This window comes from Ascaphus truei, chromosome 16 (assembly GCF_040206685.1).
Source record: "Ascaphus truei isolate aAscTru1 chromosome 16, aAscTru1.hap1, whole genome shotgun sequence".
Classification (NCBI taxonomy): domain Eukaryota; kingdom Metazoa; phylum Chordata; class Amphibia; order Anura; family Ascaphidae; genus Ascaphus; species Ascaphus truei.
The window spans coordinates 48,173,476-48,192,872 of NC_134498.1; the positions used below are offsets into that span (position 1 = coordinate 48,173,476).

Sequence of the window (19,397 nt, forward strand, 5' to 3'; positions counted from 1 at the left end):
CTCATTTGCATGTAATTACCCAGAATCCCTGGCTGCAGTGGAAGCACTGTATGCAACAAAAGACAGGGGTGCCCAATGCTACATCCAATTGACAAAACACATATGGTAATAAGTATAAAGTTTAAATACTTCAATAATAATAATAACTTGGTTATTTAGTTAAACCCTTTGACCAAAGCGTCATAACTCTGCATACCAACGTCAAGGTATAACCAAATTAATGCAGTTCCTACACTACACTGTGAACCCTTCCTTTTACCTCTGTATGAGGGGAAAGAACCATAGTAGATCCTGTTTTTTGCAGCAAAGTGTAAATCAAAAAAACTGTATGGTGCTCTATTATGCCACCAATAGCTAGTAATAAGCACAATTCCTTCACATAGATAAGTCTCTTGTGGTGTAACACCCTGGAGTATCATCTGTATGAACAATTCCAATTAACAGCAACCATCCACTATATTTATCGACTAGCTGGTCAGGATTCCACCTTCACTGCTGTAAGAATCCTCACTAAATAGTGTCCAAGAATATATATATATATATATATATATATATATATATATATATATATATATATATATATATATATATATATATATATATATATATATATATATATACAGTGTTCGACAAACCTATACATTTGCACGCCCCGGGCGAGTGGATTTAACATCGTGGCGAGCTCCTATTGGCCCAAGCAGCACACGTGTGGTACTAAGTGGCGAGTAGATTTTTTTGTTCGGTGAGTAGGTTTTTTGGTGATTTGTCGACCACTGTGTATATATATATATATATATATATATATATATATATATATATATATATATATATATATATATATATATATATATATATATCGATGTGGATTGAGTACAGTTGATGTATAAATGTAGAATAATGAACTCACATGAAAAGGTGATGATTTTCCTCCATATGGGTGTGCTTCCGATTTCCCCAGCTGGCAAGTGTATTGGCCACAGGAAACTTGGGGCACAGCTTACATCTGTCAGAAAAAAACAATGGCAAAGAGAGTGTGCATTTCTCACATGAAGCCATTATTAACTCATCAGTAACTTCTAAATGCAACTGCTACTGTACCACGCCGTATCTCGCATACTTTAACACTGTAAAGGCCAAAATATATGTGGATCTAAGACAGGGATGGCCAACGCCAGCCCTCAAGAGGCACCAATAGGCCAGGTATTAGGAATATCCCTGCTTCAGCACACATTTTCGACTGAGCAACTGATTGAGGCACCCGTGCTGAAGCAGGGATATTCTGAAAACCTGACTAGTTGTTGGCCCTTGAGGATTGGAGTTGGCCTCCCCTGGTCTAAGAGCTTTTGACAAAGACAAATCAGCTGTTCCCTCTGCCCTTCCCCACCCCTGCATTCAATTCCGCTGCGGAGACCCCCAGGTCCCCAAGATACTAACTGGAGAAGTGGCCGCTGGTACATTAGGGAGGTTTAAATTCCCCACGTCAAGTAGGCCAATAGGACGGATGATATTGCAGCTTCCTATTGGCGCACGTGACACGAGATTTAAACCTCCATTTTAACCTGTGCTGAAGCAGGAATATCCGTAAAACCCTGATCTGTTGGTGGCCCTTGAGGACTGGAGTTGGCCGCCCCTGCCTTTGGAACGCTGCCTCGTTCCAATTTGTGCGGCTGACTTGGAAATAATGTCGTACCCACTTCAGATATCCAATCGAATTTGCTCAGCAAATACATTTTCTGGGTCACACACTAACAAGTATATCAGCATATCACACTGGTGTATTTATTCAGCGCCCTTTCTCCCTCCCAGGATAACACAGATAGCTTGTACCAAACACGTAATCTTGTTCTGTGTTTGGACTAGAAACCATTCAGCAACCATCACCCCACCTTACAATGAACACGGTAAGAGGAATGGTCACCATGGGTGGGTTCTCACGCCTCTCATGGAAGACCACCTGGTCACACCAGGTTTTACGAATGACCATTGAATCGAGCTGAACGCACGGCATCAGCATATAAATAGGATAGTGGCTGGTTTAGCAAACAAACCTGGTCTAGTTCAGAGTTCAAAAGTCTTTACAATGAGAAAGATTTGGGTCAAAACTACACGCTCAGCTATTTGTAATTTAGGACAAGTCAGTTTAGACAAAAATAAAGAGATGGCGAGTTCTTCGTATTCATTGTTCAAGTTCTTCTACTCGCCATAACTTGTTTGTGTACCTGCTGTGCATATACTCCCAACAAGCTTCACAATGCAAGGTCAGCAAACGCCCTAGGGTCAAAAAGCTGTCTGAGGAGGTCTGCTGACCATACACACCTGTGACCCAGGCTTTCCTTTAAACGCTGTGTGAAACTGCACACCTAAGCTTAGCAATAAAGTGGATAAGAAGCAAAAACTGACACACTCTGAGGGCTCATTTGCATATCAATTCCCAGAGTCCTCGGCTGCACTGTGGGCTGTGTCATTAATGGGTAAGGCAGGTGTGACCTGCCTGAGACACGTGAAATTGCGCATAAATGTTCTGTATCATTACTGCATGCTTTTCACCGTAACTGGGGTCTACTTAGTTACTTGCAAAATAAATGTATTGTGTATATTATAAAGCAATAATGTATTATTACTGCTGCTAAATGTGCAGTCTGCAATAAGAACACGTGCTCTGATAATCAGTATAACCTTGTGTTGTCTAACGATGCAGACTTACCATAAATGAGTATTCCCAAAATGTATGATAATATCAAAGTTCACAACTTAACAGTATGCGGTGTTATACAGAACCACTTCTGGTTTATTTAGAAACCTAAACTAACAATATATTTGTTTGTGGAAATTGAATAGCACAATAACTCCAATTATTATGACCTAAAAAAAGCATTAATATATATTATATATATATATATATATTTTTTTTAAAGTGTTGTCACCAGGTTCAAAAAGATAATTATAGTTTGTAATAAATGCTGCAGACTTGAACACGTTAATTCAATGTTATTGTGTGTTTGAATTACATGTATGAACAATTGTAAATGTTTCATCCTGCAGTAGTTAGATAACCAATTTTGTGATGAACTATTATTAAACAGCTGGGGATCTCAGCGATTGGGCGATATAAATGGTGCTCCCTGTAGTAAGGAAGGTAGAGCAGCTTCTGTACACAGAACTTTTATATATATGTGTGTATTGTTAGTGCTGTAAATAACAGGGAGGCTGTAATGCCACCAAGCTTAGGAAGAAAGAAACTATAAAAGGCATAAGTAATTATTAGGGTGTGATGCAGGTAATTGTGCCATTAAAGATCAGAAACACAAGTACAAACTAAACATGACAACGTGAGGATTTCTCCACAGGGTAAAACGGCAGAACAGACATGGGACTGGAAGTCTCACTTTGTGACCACTTATCTCTGAGATCCCTGCCCACCAGGCTCCCTGCCCACCAGACTCCCTCTGGGCTCCCTGCCCACCAGGCTCCCTCTGAGATCCCTGCCCAACAGGCTCCCTCTGGGCTCCCTGCCCACCAGGTTCCCTCAGCTCCCTGCCCGCCAGGTTCCCTCTGAGCTCCCTTCCCGCCAGGTTCCCTCTGAGCTCCCTGCCCACCAGGCTCCCTCTGGGCTCCCTGCCCGCCAGGTTCCCTCTGAGCTCCCTGCCCACCAGGTTCCCTCTGAGCTCCCTGCCCACCAGGTTCCCTCTGAGATCCCTGCCCACCAGGCTCCCTCTGGGCTCCCTGCCCACCAGGTTCCCTCTGAGCTCCCTGCCCACCAGGCTCCCTCTGAGCTCCCTGCCCACCAGGCTCCCTCTGGGCTCCCTGCCCACCAGGTTCCCTCTGAGCTCCCTGCCCACCAGGCTCCCTCTGAGCTCCCTGCCCACCAGGCTCCCTCTGGGCTCCCTGCCCACCAGGCTCCCTGCCCACCAGGTTCCCTCTGAGCTCCCTGCCCACCAGGCTCCCTGCCCACCAGGTTCCCTCTGAGCTCCCTGCCCACCAGGTTCCCTCTGAGATCCCTGCCCACCAGGCTCCCTCTGGGCTCCCTGCCCACCAGGCTCCCTCTGGGCTCCCTGCCCACCAGGCTCCCTCTGAGCTCCCTGCCCACCAGGCTCCCCGCCCACCAGGCTCCCTCTGGGCTCCCTGCCCACCAGGCTCCCTCTGAGCTCCCTGCCCATCAGGTTCCCTCTGGGCTCCCTGCCTGCCAGGCTCCCTCTAGGCTCCCTGCCCACCAGGCTCCCTCTGAGCTCCCTGCCCACCAGGCTCCCTCTGGGCTCCCTGCCCACCATGCTCCCTGCCCACCAGGCTCCCTCTGGGCTCCCTGCCCACCAGGCTCCCTGCCCACCAGGTTCCCTCTGAGCTCCCTGCCCACCAGGCTCCCTGCCCACCAGGTTCCCTCTGAGCTCCCTGCCCACCAGGTTCCCTCTGAGATCCCTGCCCACCAGGCTCCCTCTGGGCTCCCTGCCCACCAGGCTCCCTCTGGGCTCCCTGCCCACCAGGCTCCCTGCCCACCAGGCTCCCTCTGGGCTCCCTGCCCACCAGGCTCCCTCTGAGCTCCCTGCCCATCAGGTTCCCTCTGGGCTCCCTGCCTGCCAGGCTCCCTCTAGGCTCCCTGCCCACCAGGCTCCCTCTGAGCTCCCTGCCCACCAGGCTCCCTCTGGGCTCCCTGCCCACCAGGCTCCCTGCCCACCAGACTCCCTCTGAGCTCCCTGCCCATCAGGTTCCCTCTGGGCTCCCTGCCTGCCAGGCTCCCTCTAGGCTCCCTGCCCACCAGGCTCCCTCTGAGCTCCCTGCCCACCAGGCTCCCTCTGGGCTCCCTGCCTGCCAGGCTCTCCCTGCCTCACTTTCCCAGGGGTCTATTCAACTGCAAAATGTGAGCAAAACCAGTGCAAAAGAATCACTCCAAACGTAATAATAATAATAGCATGTTCTTGTATAGCGCTGCTAGTTGTACGCAGCGCTTTACAGAGACATTTTGCAGGGACAGGTCCCTGCCCTGCAGAGCTTACAATCAATGCTTTTGGTGCCTGAGGCACAGGGAGATAAGGTGACTTGTCCAAGGTCACAAGGAGCCGACACCGGGAATTGAACCAGGCTCCCCTGCTTCAAACTCAGTGCCAGTCAGTGTCTTTACTCACTGAGCCGCTCCTAAAGAAACCCCCCATTGCTTTTGGTGGGATTAATCTTCCAATGTAACATCTCACGTGTTATTGCCCTACAGTCACTGTGAGAGCACGGCTTTCAGGACTTCCCATTTTCTTTTATTTATTTTTTGCTGCAAAGTCATAAATTCCCTCAGCAAACTTCCTTGTTATTCACAGGCAAAGTCCTAATAATTGCACAATGTTTTGTTTAAAAAAAAAACCCCACATGGTAGATTATTGCACAACGGGTGTTTCTACAGAAAGTTATTTCCATGCCGAGTCCTAATCCCCCTTAGATTATATATATGAGACAGGGGAGGCCACCTTCAGTGCTCAAGGGCCACCAAAAGGTCAGGTTTTAAGGATATCCCAGCTTCAGCACAGGTGGCTCCATCATCGACCTGTTGGTGGCCCTTGAGGACTGGAGTTGGCCACCCCTGCGCTAAGCCAAGGGCAGAGTATGAGCTAGCGCTGCTTTTTGTATGTTAATAGACTCAGTCATTGGGAGTCATTTAGTACATTCTCCCTGCAAAGAATTGCACCAGATTTATTAAGGGAAAAACTACAAGTGTTTTCAATCGGATGCTTTTACTTCGATAAGTCCGGTCGGCCCGCCGCCGGCAGCTTTACCCGGGCCTGGACAGCGTGTTGCACCTTACCTAGCTGGGGGTGCGGCGGTTAGGGAGGGCTTCACTGCAGAGAGAGCTCGGACCCCACAGCGCACAGAGGTCTCAGCGGCAGGATGCTGGTCCGAACTTCCAGCATCAGCCGCCCGAAGCTGCCGGGCGCAGAACACTTGCCCCGGCTCCTCACGTCAGGGGCCCGGAGTCTTGCACAGTTCTTGCCCGAGTTCTGCACCCGGGAGAACTTCATAAAGAAACACTATTAATGCAACTATAACACAACCCCCTGTGAAATGCTCCAAGAACTGGATTGGCTATCCCTTGAGTTCAGAGGCAAAGTACATTCTTCCTGTCTTGCCTTCAAATACTTTCTGGGCAAGCTACCCGTCAATCTGAACAAGCCCCTCACCCCTAACACATGCAGCACTTACCATCTGAGAATGACTCCAAAAGACTGTTCACGTTCCCAAGGTTCAGCAAAGTATCCGGCCGCTCCTCCTTCTCTTACCGTGCACCTCACGCCTGGAACAGTCTGCCGGAGACTCTCACAGCCACCACCAGTCTAAGGCTAAGGCCCCGCTCCCAGAGTCAGCGCACCTGCGCTGCTGACAGGCGGTGCGCTGAGATACACAGACCGCGATCTGCGGTCTGTAGGGAGCGGGAGCCGGAGCTGGAGGTGGGCGGGAGGTGGGAGGTTTGATCGGGAGGTTTGATCGGGAGGTGGGCGGGAGGTGGGAGGTTTGATCGGGAGGTGGGCGGGAGGTGGGAGGTTTGACAGGGAGGGGGGGCGTGGCTTGAGCGGAGGGACCCGCTACTCTCCCCCCCCCCCTCCCTCCACGGACTCGGGCTGGAGCTGGAAGGTAAGTTTAAACACACACACGCAGGCACTCATTCATACACGCGCACACGCACACACGCGCACACACACACACAGGCAGGCACTCACGCACTCATACACACACACGCGCGCACACACAGGCAGGCACTCACGCACTCATACACACACACACACACAGACAGAGGCAGGCACTCGGGCACACACACACACAGACAGGCACTCACGCACTCAGACACATACACACACAGACAGGCACGCACTCAGACACACACACAGAGAAAGGCACTCACCTGCTTTCACTCCACACTCCTCCCCGCTCCCCGAAGCCTCTCCTCCTCCCGAAGCCTCCCCTCCCCATTGGCTCACAGCCACACACGTCACGCGTCAAAGCTAGAAAACACCATTCTCTGGTGTCTCCAGCGGCTGACGCGCTACAGCGTGTAGTGCTCTGTGCAGCCAGTGGGGACCGGGACCGGCTCGCGAGGATTCCCCTGCTGGTGGGGAACTCGCGACCCGCCGCCCGCGCCAACGAGCGCAGCGGGACCGAGGCCTAAGTTCTTTCAAAACTAAAGCAGTCTCACATTTTAATCTGGTATGTAACTGCTACATACGCCTATTATATATATTATCTCTAACTGTGCATGCTATGTCTTGTATATTATGTATAACTTCTGCTCATTTAATGTAACCATGTATTGTTATCATAACTCTGTGCCCAGGACATACGTGAAAACGAGAAGCAACTCTCAATGTATTACTTCCTGGTAAAACATTTTATAATTAAATAACTAAGTGCCACCAACAGTTCATGATTTCCTCAAATTAACACAGGCTTTCACCCATCTGTCTGTTTATTTTACAAGATAGGAACGCTGCAGTTGTACATTTTGTATCTCTGTTTATTTACATTTCCTTTGCTACATTACTATCCAGTCTAAGGCCTCGGCCAGGGTTCCCGCTGGCGTGCTGAGGCGCGCTGAGGCGCAGGGAAAGCGGATGCTTTCCCTGCGCGCTGTCAGGGGGCGGGCCAGTGACATCACAGAGCTGGTTCGCCCTCATTGGGCGAACCGCTCACGTGACCGGCCCTGCGCGCCGCCAAGCGGGGAAATTTTAAAATTCCCTAAGACCTACGCTTCCGCGCGCTTGCGGAAGCGTAGGCGAGCCCCTACTAAAGCCGCTCTAATTGCGGCTGTAGGGGCTCAGTGCTGAGCAGCGGGAGCGCGCCTCAGCCAGCAAGCAGGTAACATGGCCGAGGCCTAAGCCTGCGGACCGCTGGCGCTGAGCGCGCGGTGCTTGCCGATTTTAGTTACACAAATCTTTATGTGCAAGTCCCTGCTCACGCGGTGCGCGCTCGTACACGCTCACTCAAGGTTGGTGTTTGAGTAAACAAAAAAAATGTACGTTTCAAGCACGCACAATTTGCCCGCAAAGTCCCCCCCGTGCGCGCTTGCGAAATACCAATACCAATACCAAGGACACTCGGCGCTCATGCTTGGAGAACTGGTGACATCACCGCTCTCAAGCATGAGCGCGGTCAGCGCCAGCGGGGCCGCAGCCTTAGTGATATAAACCTTGTATATCAGCCTCACCCTTTAGAAGTGGTTCCTCCATCTGGCTTAATAGATAAGGAACCGTGCAAACTGTACATGCCGCCTCCCCTCTGCTGTAAAACTAAAATACTTACAGTCATTAGGTTTAATAAACAAGTTCCACTTATTTCATTCTCTATCAGATATTGTGCGTTCTCTGATGTTTTACTCTGCAAAAAAAGCTCATCTTTTCTATTTATTTATAAAAATGTTTAACCAGGAAGTAATACATTGAGAGTTACCGCTCGTTTCCAAGTATGTCCTGGGCACAGAGTAATAAAAAATACGTGGTTACATTAAAGAACAGGGTTATACAGTCAAATCACGTACAGATAGAGTTGGAAAAATGGGTACAGGGGATAAAAAGCTTGTAAGTTTTAGACTGAAATAGAGCAGTTTTAACATCACTTTTACATCACCAGATATCAGCGAACAGAAGCAAACGACTCACACCCTTTGGCTGCGCGCCTTGGGGCAACGCAGATGCACACTGGGGTGGGTGGTTGAGATGCTGTGCAGCTGTGAACAAAAGCTCTTTGTGTCCTCATGGCTCATTAACATTCTAGTGGGTGGGGTTGACGTTCCACAGAAAACAAGCAAATGTTAACCCTCAGCACGCTGGTCCTTTGCAGGGGGGTGCCGCTCTTGGGGAGCCCCATCAGGCTGCGCGACAGGCCAGTCACATGAGCGGTTCGCCAGCTCCGTGATGCACCTAGCCACGCCCCCTCGACCATGGCCAGGGAAAGCACCCGCTTTCCCACAGCCTCCGCACGGGCGAAGGCAGCATGGCCCGAGCCTAACTGTGCATGCAATGTCTTGTATAGAATGTATAACCCTGTGCACTTAATGTAACTATGTATCTACCCATGTATTTGTCATAACTCTGTGCCCAGGACATACTTGAAAATAAGAGGTAACTCTCAATGTATTAATTCCTGGTAAAACATTGTATAAATACTTATTGTTTGGTATTTTCTCTTCTCTCTGATTTTTGGCTTGCTACGGGTTCCCAGGATTTATAGGCTTTCTACCCCTAATTTCCTTAATTTAATTTGAAACACTGCAGCCAACAGCATGGTGTGCGTGTGCAATATATGCAGTGCCTAAATGGTAACAATATATGCAGTACACCCCATGCTGTTGGCTGCAGTTTTTTCTTTCCTCCTCTCACTCGGGAGTGGAAGAGATTCATAAGACCGTATAATATTGTTAGTGTAGGACCAACTTATAAGGTCACCGTGATGTGGTCACAGGCCTAAACATTTTTTTTTGTCAACGTATTAAACTAGATGAACCAAGAAAGAATATAGACATAGCAATGTGCTAAATAATTTGCCATGCTGGATGTAGCATTGGGACATTTGTCTCTTGTATACCTTATGTCACAATCCCAGCAGCACTCCAAGTGACACAATTATATACACAATGTAGTGTGTTTAGGAGTTGAGCTGGCTAACAAAACAAAAAAAAAAAATGTTTAATAAAAATGAATAAATTACCCCCCCCCCCAAAAAAAAAATGTTGAATTTGAAATTAATTTCAAAGTCTCTCCCCTGGTTAAATGTTTTAAATAATTAAAATGAGGTACAGCCATATTATAGAGATGCGGGTGTCCTATAACAAAATAAACGAATATGATGGTTACCAAAAAATATATTAGGCCGCCAACACCCTCTACATTATTACATATTAACAGTAAGTTTCTTCCTAGGATTGAGAGAACACATGAATTATTTTGATGGTGTAGCAAGCCGAACCTGAATTGTGCATGGAATACACATTCATTTAACATTAGAGCACCTGCAGACCATGTAGATTTGTCAGTTACTGGGCAAGTATGAAAGAATTTGATAATGAAAAATATAGGTAAAAATGTCAAACGTATTTACAGTTCAGACAGAGTCCTATGATACATTCTATATATCTAATATTCCATACATACGAGTCATTTCAATGAGATGACAGCAATGGGTTAATGAGCATTGTGCAGCTGAAGAACACACACATTATCAGAACTCACCAATCCGTAGCACCCATCTAATACACTCTTTGGATCTGTGTTTGCTGTTAAAAATCCACCAACATGAGCAGGCTGATACTGATTTGAGAATAGCCAGCACAGCTCACGCTGCTCCGGCCACAACGCTCTCAATGCACTTACTACCTGTACTGCAGGAGTTACACCTCCTCTTTAATAGGAGATAATGCATTAAACTAATGTATTCGAGGTGGGACGACTCATGTTAAGCAATCAATCGTAGTGACTCATAACTCCCTGAGCTGCTTTGCAGGTTTTTTTTTTTTTAATGGTCTCCAACAGGGCTGGGCAACTGGTTTGCCAAAGGGGCCAGAACAGAAACACAGGAGTAGAATTGGCACAAAAATACTGTCATTTTGGATACACTTTGCCAGTATTGATAACTTCTGTACCATATATATTTACATTACCTTAACACAGGTGTTTTGAGTGTTAAAAAAAAGGCACCTAGCTGCCCGACACATACAAAGAAATTAGCAAACAGATAATTCAGGGGACACATTTAGGCCGTCTAATGCAGGGGGCTCAAACTCCAGTCCTCAAGACCCCCTCAACACGCAAGGTTTTCAGGATATCCCTGCTTCAGCACAGGAGGCTCAATCAGCGGCTCAGTAGTTGATTGATCCACCTGTGCTGAAGCAGGGATATCCAGAAAACCTGACCTGTTGGAGGCCCTTGAGGACTGGAGTTGTCCGTTCCTGAGCTACCTGCTTCACACCGATCCCACATATCGGTTCCAGTCTCCAGCATTGAAACGGCAGACAAGCGTGCGAACATACACGAGAACATGGTGTGTCCATGTGCATCTTCCAAAATTCCCTCTGTACTTTTGGGAGCAATTGTTTTTATCAGGATGCTTTTATTACACAACCAACCGTACTTGGTCAAAGGTTCTGCACTGAATAGTTTGAAACCGGACAAAACAAAAGGTTTGATGGTATAGCTGTGTCTTTATCAATGTAAACTGGAGCAGTTGAGAAGTGGATACTTACAGTTTAAGCAGCAGAGAAGAAAAGCCCCCAAGAACCCCCCAAATCAGGTATTCCGGATATCCCTTGCTTCAGCACAGGTGGCGGCTCAGTCTGACTGAGCCACCTGTGCTGAGAGAACCTGAAAACCTGACCTGTTTGGAGGGGAGAGGCTTGAGGACTGGAGTTGAGCACCCTGGATTAAGTGCCCAACTAGTTTAAACACTACATACATTTGAAGACACTTACCATATTCCATTATTGCAGCACTGTCAGCTGCCTAAGCATGCTATAGATTGCATAAATCATTTTCTCCAAGAGCAAACCTGATTTTCAGGAAGTACATCAGTTCTCCAATTTCTGTATCATGTGCTAGAGCCAAAACGAAGGCATCAAACTCCTGACTCGCCAGGAACTGCCAACGACGATTTGGATGTTAAATCCGGTTTCGGATGTTTCCTTGCCAAGTACTGAAAGGTAAAACCGCTGTCTCCAAGCATTTTGTTGCTTCTGTTCTTTACCCAACATTCAGTCTAATATATTAGGGTAATGCCCCCCCACATATACATCTGCAGTGCAAACACTTTATGATCCACATTAACAAGCGCTACAAACATGACTCTTTGTGTGTGCAGAAGACAGAGGGTGCCAGACAGATGCAATAATTTGAGAGCTCTAGTGATGCTTTTGGGGTTTCGTAAACTGCTGGGAGGCTAGAAAAGTAAAATCACTTCCTATTTTACTGGAATATTGTCCGAAAGGGAAGGCCCTGTCCCACTCATACATCCGGGGTGTGCAGCATGACTCGGCCACAGAGGAAGGGGACAGACAGGGACCAGCCAGCAGTACCCCAGACACTTGTCCCCTCTCTCCCTCCCACCACACACACTGAGCACAGGATATGTCTCCCTCCCCATAGCACACTTGTCCCCTCTGCCCCTGCAAATTGTTGCCTTGATGTCAAACACAATCTATGTTGCATACATTACATGTTGCCATCCCATGACAATTAGAATCAGCAAACTTCACTCACTATTAACACTACCAGTACACAAAAAGGTGCTATAATGCTTCATAAAGCACATCGCTTCTGTGTGCTCACTATTTTACCCACTCAGGGGTGCAAAAACTGGGGGGCGGCATTAGAGGTCCCACACTCTTCCCCAAGGCCTTTAGAGTAAATGCCGGGGAAAGGCACGAGGCCTCTGCAACTTCCCATAGACTGCGTTTATAGGGGGAGCGTGAGACGAAGCGCATGGCGTCGCCTGAGCGATGTCTGCACTTTGCATGGAGGCAGGGCAGACGCATCAGACTGGTTCTCCCTCATTGGCTGAAACGCTCACATGACGCAGCCGTCGCGCGAAGACAAAATAATTGGCTTTTAAATAAAATCCGCCATGGCCGGCCCGATAGAGCTGTTGCACTTTGTTGGCACCGCGCGTGAAATTGCATGCACCGTCGCGCTCACTATAATCACGGCCTTACCTTGTCTCCGCCGTCAAATAACACTGCGGGGTAACGTGACATCACACCAGAGACAAGGTAAGGAGGGGGGAGGTGGGGATTGCAGAAAGGGGGCACAGGCTGAAAAGTTTGTGCACCCCTGACCTGACTCACATTGCCTTCAGCATGTTTAAAACACCACTCCTTCAGCCGTTACTTTGTATTGCAGATAAAGTTTGCAATCTATATTATGTTGCCCACAGGACAGGGCGATGTGACATCACATTCATTCAATCATCTCCCACTACCAAGGCAGTGCAATCACCACTAGGAGGAGACACACACCACACACGAAGTGAAATAAACAGATTTTTTTATTCTGGTTTAGATTTATTACATCAGAAAGCTTCACACCATGAAGAACAACGAGTGCATAGGTAACACATTTCTGTACACATCATAGGCGTGTTTAACAGTACTGGGGACTGGTGAGAAACGGCTTTAATGCGAGTAGCAGAGTCTGTCTATTTCTCCCTCCATTCCTTTGGGGTGACTCTGCCGACAGGAGACAGATTCCAAGTGATTCCCGTCTGCGTTATTACCTGAAAGAAATGAAAGTGTGTGCAGCGTGTATTTCTGGGTGCAGTGTACATTAGATCAGACATCACCTATTTTTGGAGGACTGCTCTTCGTGGTAAAAAAGCTTCACACCTGAGGCGCTCTGTCATGTACGTGTTGAAGCCTGAGATGCAACCTCAGGCTCCCCGAGCTTTTAATCAGCCTCCAGCGATAAGGATACTGATTATTCATAAGTAATAAAAAGTTCTAGGATAGAAATATTTACAGACGTAGTCCAGAAAGGGAGCGTTCCGGGACTCGCTCAGCTGTTCATGGATGTCTGCAGAATTTTGATTCTGGGACTAAAAAGGTTACCTTGATATTTTTATGTATTTAAATACATTACTGATTAAAGCTTAGAGGCTTCAAAATGGATTTACTGTATCTATTGTGAACAAGCTAAGCAGAAAATGCTATCACAATAAAAGCCGCATTGCCGAATTAATCGTACAAATCAGGAAATGTTATACACCATACAAAAGTAACTGATCAACGGGTATTCCTCCTCTTATATTTTCAAGTTAACCAGCTATTTTATTTCCGTTCGATTACATTTAGGTAATTTTAGTTATGCTAACCGGGAGAAAGTTTTCATAAGCAGCAACAACAAAAAGTTCTAGTAATACAGACACCAAGAAAGTGAGGGATCATTTCCAACCCAACATACTTAAATATGACACAATAGCGCCCTCTAGGGGTAGACACAAGGCAATATATTAGCAAGATATTGTGCTAAAAACAAACACTTAAGCACATTTACAGCTCCCTAAACCTGCCGTACCCCATAATCACAGTATATACAGTACAACCAGAGCAGCTAGGGATCCTGGGTAATGACATGCAAACTAGTCCTCACTGCGTCACACATGGCTTATTATGCACTTTAAAGTGGATCCTTAGGCCAGATGAGTGCAAAGTGGGGGGCGGGACGATTTCCAGGGGGACATGGCGGTTACATAGGTCCCGCGCTCTCCCCCACAGCATTTAAATTAAACGCTTGGGGGCGCGCACCAGACCTCTGCAGCTTCTCCTATCTGGTCTTCGGCGGCATCATTGCCATGGCAACATGACCCCGCAACGGCATTTGACACCGGAGGGGGGGTGCGCGAGCGGGAGTTGAGGCGGGGGTGCAGGTTAAAAATTTTGCACACCCCTGCCTTAAGCCACGGCCCAGTGATACCTGCGGTGCGCACCACAGACAGCATGGCCCTCTATGGGACAGGCCACCATGGCTGTGTGCGGGCACACAAAGTGCGACGACGCGAACGCTGGCAGGGAAGACAAGAATTGTGTCTTCCTGTGCCGCGGTGCGATCACGTGATAGGTGCGCAGCCAATGGAAGGGCAGATATGCCCCTTCATGGCTGCGCCAACCCGTCATGGCCCCGCCCCCCACGTATCCTATTGCTCCCCTGCAGACCGCACAATGCGGCACCCAACTGTGCATGCGCTGCCAGGCAAAAAGTGATGCACTGAGGGGTCATTTGCATGTCACTACCCAGAATCCCTAGCTGGAGTAGCAGCACTACACGCAGTGTAATTATGGGGTTGGGCAGGTTTTGGGACCCATGACTTGTAAGGGTTCTTGCTATGCTATGTAGGCTGGGGGCGGTGTATCCTTTTTACTCACTATAAAACGTATTTAAGAACATCGTAAGATATTGCCAAATAAATGCCAGCTCCAAGGTGCCACCTCCCTCGTCTCCGCGCACTGCGCTTACCACAATATCGTACTCCATAGCTGCAGTCTCCGATTAAGCGAACGCGGCTCAGCCGCACTGTCCGCAGTAGAACCTTGTCAAATGGTTGGGTCACTAAATGCCAGCTTTCATTATTCTCCGACCCGATAGGTGGAAGGCTCAAGGGAAATGTGAGGAAGTACTGCATGAAAGGGGTGGTGGATTCATGGAGCAGCCTCCCAGCGGAGGTGGTAGGGGCTAAAACAGTAAGGGAATCTACTTAAATATGAAAGGGTCAAACAGGGGCTTGGGTTTTACAGCAGAAAGGAAGATGGCAGCCTCGGTGGGCGGGACAAATGGCTCGTCTGCTGTCTAAATTTTATGTATGTTGATCTAATAAAATGATGAAATGTCGCCCATATTTGCATTTAACGTTACAGAACTGTATATTCCTAAACACCAATAATTATATAGCAAACGCAAATACTCACATATGTCCAAATCGAGGCACAGAACACTGCACCAGACAGCAGAATGATGTTGCCATACTTCTCATGGAAGGTTGGGCCAGCTTTATGGTGAGCTTGTCGTGAGGCAGCTCGCTGGATCCCACGAGCTAAACAAGAGATATATAAAAACACGTGTTACGATCAGATCCAGGAGCACAATATATAAAAAGGGTACTTTAGATTAACCTCAAGCGCTGAAGAGTCATGAATGACACGTTAGGCCTCGTCCTCACCGCTCGCGCCAAGGTGTGCGCGGCACGAACAAGATACGGCCCCAATCACTGCATGCGCGCGCCTGCAGAAAGCGCAATGCGACCACCTTCGCCAAAAGACAAGACATTTGTCTTTTGGAGCGGCAGCCGAGTGTGCTGGCTGCGTCACGGCGGCGGTTCAGCCAATGAGGATGAACCAGCCGCGTGACGTTATAGCCGCGCCCCAAACGCTCTTTTGAAGAGGCGCATCCCATCGTGACCCCTAGAGCGCAGATGGCGACACAAACTGGTGCCCGCGCCACCAGGCGATCCGACGCGTGCACGCAGTGACTGGGGCCGCAGCCTTACTCAGGCACTGGGTTAAACTACTTGGAGCACATCTTCTCAAACCCGTAAACAGCAAGCCCCACCTGCTCAGTTATATGGTTTCCTGGATCATAAAGTGCATACTACAGTGTCCGCCCTTCACATCAGTCTGCCGGTAACAGCCCGCCTCAACTGAAAAGCACAAGACTAAATGATGTCTACACCTGCTCTAGCCATCTTTAAGACCCACCTCCTTAACGAAGCATACGAGTAGCTCCGTGGCTGATACTATACAACTCAAATTGACCTCTGTACGTTCTTCCTACTTACCATTTAGATTGTAAGCTCTTTGTGACAGGGACTCCTTTTCCTAAATGTAACTTATCTCTGAAGCGTTTCTTCGCAGTATGTGTTATTTGTATTATTTGTTATTTATATGATTAAGTCACGTATATTACTGCTGTGACACGCTGTGTACATTAATGGCGCTACATAAATAAAGATCTACATATATAAAAGATTTCCCATTATTTATTTGGAAATAATAGATCAGCAAAGCGAATTTCCCACGTACAGGTTTGCTGGTAGCTTCGCAACACAAAACTAGAAAGTACAATTAGTGGCAGCTGTACAAGGTTCTGTCCACAGGACGTGGTCTGTTAAATGAGCACGCGAGCGGCTTAAGTATCGAACGCCAGGCTTGGACACAGCCAATTCTAATTGACGCGCGCGCACTTTATTACACGCCTTATGTGATACTATGTTACACCAACGGTCTGGGGAAAGAGAAAGGTGGGAATAGGTTTACAAGGACACTATTAAGGAAAGCTTCAGGACCAAGACCAAGCTGAACATTTAAGGAATAAGGGGAGAGTCTTATTTGGAAGAGAAATAGCCATCGGTTAAATCAGTGGTTTTCAACTTATTTTGGTAAGGAACCCTACGTTAAATTCTGAGGAACCCCAAAGCTCTTTAATAGCACGTCTGAGATCACTCATTGTAAGGCCGCGCCTCAATGAGGCAGGCCATAGAGCAAGCGATGTTTTCAAAATACAATTCAATGTGTTTGTTTTTTCTCTGCGCAAAGGCTGCATTAGTGAGCGGTTCAGCCAATGAGGGCGAACCGCTCACGTGACGTCACGGCCACACCTCCCGGCTAGTGCATGATGTCATGCGCACGGTCGCACAACTATAATCGCAGCCTAAGGAACCCTAAACTCCTTTAATAGCGCGTCTGAGATCAGATGCATTGTAAGGAACCCCAACCCTCTCTAATAGCGCGTCTGAGATCAGATGCATTGTAAGGAACCCCAACCCTCTCTAATAGCTCGTCTGAGATCAGATGCATTGTAAGGAACCCCAACCCTCTCTAATAGCGCGTCCAATTTCAGATGCATTGTAAGGAACCCCAACCCTCTCTAATAGCGCGCCTGAGATCAGATGCATTGTAAATTCTTCTATATTTGGTACAATTTTCAAATGAACTGAAAATTGCAGGGAACCCCTTAGGGATAGGAACCCTGGCTGAAAAACACCGGGTTAGAGGGAGGTCAGAAGAAGGGTAGGAGAAGGTGTCATTTGCCTATGTGACTGGGGTCACCCATCAGAGGTCAGGCTAAACTGCTCCCAACTATGTCATCCTAGCATCAATACAACGGCAAGAGGGGCAGAGAAGCAAGGCGACTGTGGCATGGAAGAGGACAGAGAGCATGGATTAAGAACGTCTGCTTCACAAATAGCACAGGAGGCAGATGCAAATAAAGACACCTTATAATTACATACAGACAGATCATGGGCATGTTATCGTAAAGCCGGTCTCAGCCTCACCCAGGTGGGGACGAGCCACACTCGCCCCGTTACAGTCCCTCACCCAGGTGGGGACGAGCCACACTCGCCCCGTTACAGTCCCTCAGCCAGGTGGGGACGAGCCACACTCGCCCCGTTACAGTCCCTCACCCAGGTGGGGACGAGCCACTCGCCCCGTTACAGTCCCTCACCCAGGTGGGGACGAGCCACACTCGCCCCGTTACAGTCCCTCACCCAGGTGGGGACGAGCCACACTCGCCCCGTTACAGTCCCTCACCCAGGTGGGGACGAGCCACACTCGCCCCGTTACAGTCCCTCACCCAGGTGGGGACGAGCCACACTCACCCCGTTACAGTCCCTCACCCAGGTGGGGACGAGCCACACTCACCTCGTTACAGTCCCTCACCCAGGTGGGGACGAGCCACACTCACCCCGTTACAGTCCCTCACCCAGGTGGGGACGAGCCACACTCACCCCGTTAGTCCCTCACCCAGGTGGGGTGTGGGGGGATTAAGAGGTGTCCGGCCACCCTCTCCACTTTAAAGTCACACACAAGGGACTAACCACACGGACCCCATTAGTCAATCGATTGGGGAGGGAACGAGACACACAATCCACTAGTCACTCAACGGGAAGGGGAGACACACTCACAGGTCACACAATGAGTGGGAACCTGACATACTCCTTATGGGGACCCAACTCCATTCACTTATTGGGGGAGATGTGGAGAGACACTCACTGGAGGGGGCCCTGACACACTGACTGAGGGGCGGGCACTCACTCACTCGGCGGAGACAGTCGCTCACACTCACGCGGCCCCGCCCCCCCCTTGCTGGGAGTAGGGTGAGGTGATCCCCCGGGCAGTGAGGGTAGGGGGCAGGACCCGTCCTTACCGGTCACAGACAGCACAGACCTCGCCAGGGGGAACATGTCTGCGCTTTCCCGTCTCTTACCCTTGAACCAATGGAGGGCAGACAACATGGCCGCGCCGGATATCCCACCTCCAAAACCCCGCCCCTTCAATCGCACTGCCCAATCAGGAAGCAGGCCGTATCGCACTGCATGTCGGGAGTTGTAGTTCTTGGCGGCAGTGCTCAGATCCGTGGCTAAAAGGGGTTCATTAAGGGGATTTTTTTGGGGGGAGGGGGGATAGAAATGTTTCAAAAAATGTCCATGCAAAGGTGTTACCAGAGGTTAAATAAATTACAATAATAATACATGTTAATATTTAAAAACAATTATCCATTATTACTACAATAAAAATAATATTAATGGTATTAAAAATATATTAGAAATAATAGCACATTACTATGATAAACAGAATATATTTTATAATTCTTATTATTATAGTGAATAGGATTTCGGCATTGCAGCGTGTCTGAGAGCGAGCACAAAAAAAGTGCAAAGAAATGAGAATTAAATGTGAAACAAATATATAAATATTATATGGCAACAGTATCAGCTTCTGTCAGACTTTAGTAGCCTGTTGTTCGTCTGCTTCTACACAGTGTCAGGATGGCCGAGTGGTCTAAGGCGCCAGACTCAAGGATTTCCTTCCTTCCCATACATGGGTTTTCTGGTCTCCATATGGAGGCGTGGGTTCAAATCCCACTTCTGACACATTTTTTTTTTTTTTTGTCTTTTCA

The 19,397-nt window shown here is 48.2% G+C and overlaps 2 protein-coding genes and 1 non-coding gene across 4 annotated transcripts in view; 1 reads left to right on the forward strand and 2 right to left on the reverse strand.

Annotated features, from left to right (window-relative positions):
* ATP7A (ATPase copper transporting alpha) overlaps positions 1 to 10,350 on the reverse strand; it is a 57,085-nt gene extending 46,735 nt beyond the window's left edge. Inside the window, exon 1 of one of the 2 annotated variants that reach the window (XM_075573488.1) lies at positions 10,194 to 10,350. In XM_075573488.1, the coding sequence (XP_075429603.1) occupies positions 10,194 to 10,210 (17 nt within the window). In that variant the 5' untranslated portion in view covers positions 10,211 to 10,350. Of the gene's footprint in view, positions 1 to 907; positions 970 to 10,193 lie in introns of those variants that run through there. The other variant, XM_075573487.1, reaches the window with a different exon arrangement.
* A 2,628-nt stretch (positions 10,351 to 12,978) lies between these two features.
* Positions 12,979 to 18,799, reverse strand: COX7B (cytochrome c oxidase subunit 7B). Its single transcript, XM_075573493.1, has 3 exons — positions 18,645 to 18,799; positions 15,410 to 15,534; positions 12,979 to 13,224 (listed from the first exon to the last, which is right to left on the reverse strand). Exons 1-3 carry the CDS (start codon positions 18,730 to 18,732, stop codon positions 13,147 to 13,149), a joined length of 291 nt encoding a protein of 96 aa, XP_075429608.1. The 5' UTR covers positions 18,733 to 18,799; the 3' UTR covers positions 12,979 to 13,146.
* A 461-nt stretch (positions 18,800 to 19,260) lies between these two features.
* On the forward strand, positions 19,261 to 19,371 carry TRNAL-CAA (transfer RNA leucine (anticodon CAA)). The gene is made up of 2 exons: positions 19,261 to 19,298; positions 19,326 to 19,371. It is a non-coding gene; the product is annotated as a tRNA-Leu (tRNA).
* Positions 19,372 to 19,397: the final 26 nt, after the last annotated feature.